General features: G+C 48.1%; 1 protein-coding gene across 1 annotated transcript in view; it reads right to left on the bottom strand.

Moving 5' to 3' along the window:
* FLT1 (fms related receptor tyrosine kinase 1) overlaps positions 1 to 1,246 on the bottom strand; it is a 201,508-nt gene extending 200,262 nt beyond the window's left edge. The window contains exons 1-2 of the mRNA XM_007955784.1: positions 1,233 to 1,246; positions 521 to 747 (exon numbers count right to left, since the gene is read on the bottom strand). Of these exons, the coding sequence (XP_007953975.1) occupies positions 521 to 747; positions 1,233 to 1,246 (241 nt within the window). The remainder of the gene's footprint in view (positions 1 to 520; positions 748 to 1,232) is intronic.
* Between the last annotated feature and the right edge of the window lie 266 nt (positions 1,247 to 1,512).

The raw sequence follows: 1,512 nt of genomic DNA on the forward strand, positions 1-1,512 counted from the left end.
ACAGAAGCAAAGCCCAAACCACACCCACTGCCATGGAGTCCATTCTGACTCACAGCGCCCCTAGAGGACAGAGTGGAACTGCACCATAAGGTTTTGGCAGAGTGAAGGCATTTATTTGACTGCTAACCAGAAGTTTGGCGTTTCAAACCCACCAGCCCCTCCACTGAAGGAAGACTGGACAAACTACTTCTGTAGAGATTTACTGACTTGGAAACTCAAAGGGATCACAATGAGTTGGAAGCAACTGGATGGCAGTGAGTTTGGTTTTTTTCGGTTTACTCTTTACGGAAACCAATTGCCGTATCTTTCTCCTGCAGAGCAGCTAGTGGATTTGAACTACTGACTTTTCGGTCAGCAGGCCAATGCTTAACCATTGCACCACCAGGGCACCTTCAAGGTTCTAGACCTAGGGTGAAATCTCTTTTCTGGTCCATTACTTTCACACTGATGAAGAAAGACACCTTTCTAATGGCTCAGGGTGTGATAGCAACCAGAGTTTAGAAAAACAGAGAACTCTTACCATTAATAAATATATAGATTGAAGACTCTGTTCTGTTCTTCTCTGAGGCAGGTGTAGATAAATATTTGCAACTGTAGAAGCCGGTGTGGTTTGCCTGAGCTGCGGTCAAGGTCAGCGTGCTGCAGAACTGTTGGCCACTCTTCCCACAGGCTGACTGGGTGACACTCAGCCCGCTGCTTTCCTTCCTCACCGTGTCTGGCAAAGACCATGAATGAGCCTCTTCCCCCCTGTGACCACAGAAAAGAAAACAAAGCACAGTTATGGCTGGGGACCAGGGCCCAGCTCCAGCTCCGAAACATCCACTTCATTGTTGCTGTAGGCTGCCAACGACTCATGGTGACCCCGTGCACAACGGAACTGAATGCAGCCCAGTGATGAGACCGTTGGGCTCCCCTTGGCCAATGTTCAGAACTGATCACCAGGCCTTTCTTCCTAGTCTGTGTGAGTCTGGAAGCTCTGCTGAAACCTGTTCTGCATCCTACTGGTGGCTGGACTGAGGTACCTTGGCCTGGAACTGAACCAGGGGTCTCCTGCATGAAAGGGGAGAAATCTACCCCTAAGCCACCACTGCTCTCCATTCATCTCACACAAAGGGCTCTTTCTGCGTGTGCCAATCTTCCTCTTTACAGACAAGCAACACATTCAGAAAACCTTCAAACTATACTCAGAATCAAGATGCAAAAAGATTTGGGGGACTCTTTCCTTCACATACCCCTGAGGACTCATTCTCCCTCCTCTACGGATCACCCTCTATGGGAAACTGGATTCTACGTTTTTTCAGATCGCTGAAGTTGCCTGAAGTCGCTACCACTCTCTGAGGCAATCTTTCTACTCTACCAGGGAAAGATTTCACCTTGGAAAAATAAAAAATAAATAAATAAACCCTCTGCCACAGAGTTAATTCTGACCCAAAGCACCCCTAGAGGACAGAGTGGAACTGCCCACAGGGTTTCCAAGGCTGTCAATCTTCACAGAAGCAAAGCCCAAACCAC

The sequence above is a fragment of the Orycteropus afer genome, unplaced genomic scaffold, assembly GCF_000298275.1.
Source record: "Orycteropus afer afer isolate SDZICR_OR568_19922 unplaced genomic scaffold, OryAfe1.0 scaffold00540, whole genome shotgun sequence".
Taxonomy (NCBI): domain Eukaryota; kingdom Metazoa; phylum Chordata; class Mammalia; order Tubulidentata; family Orycteropodidae; genus Orycteropus; species Orycteropus afer.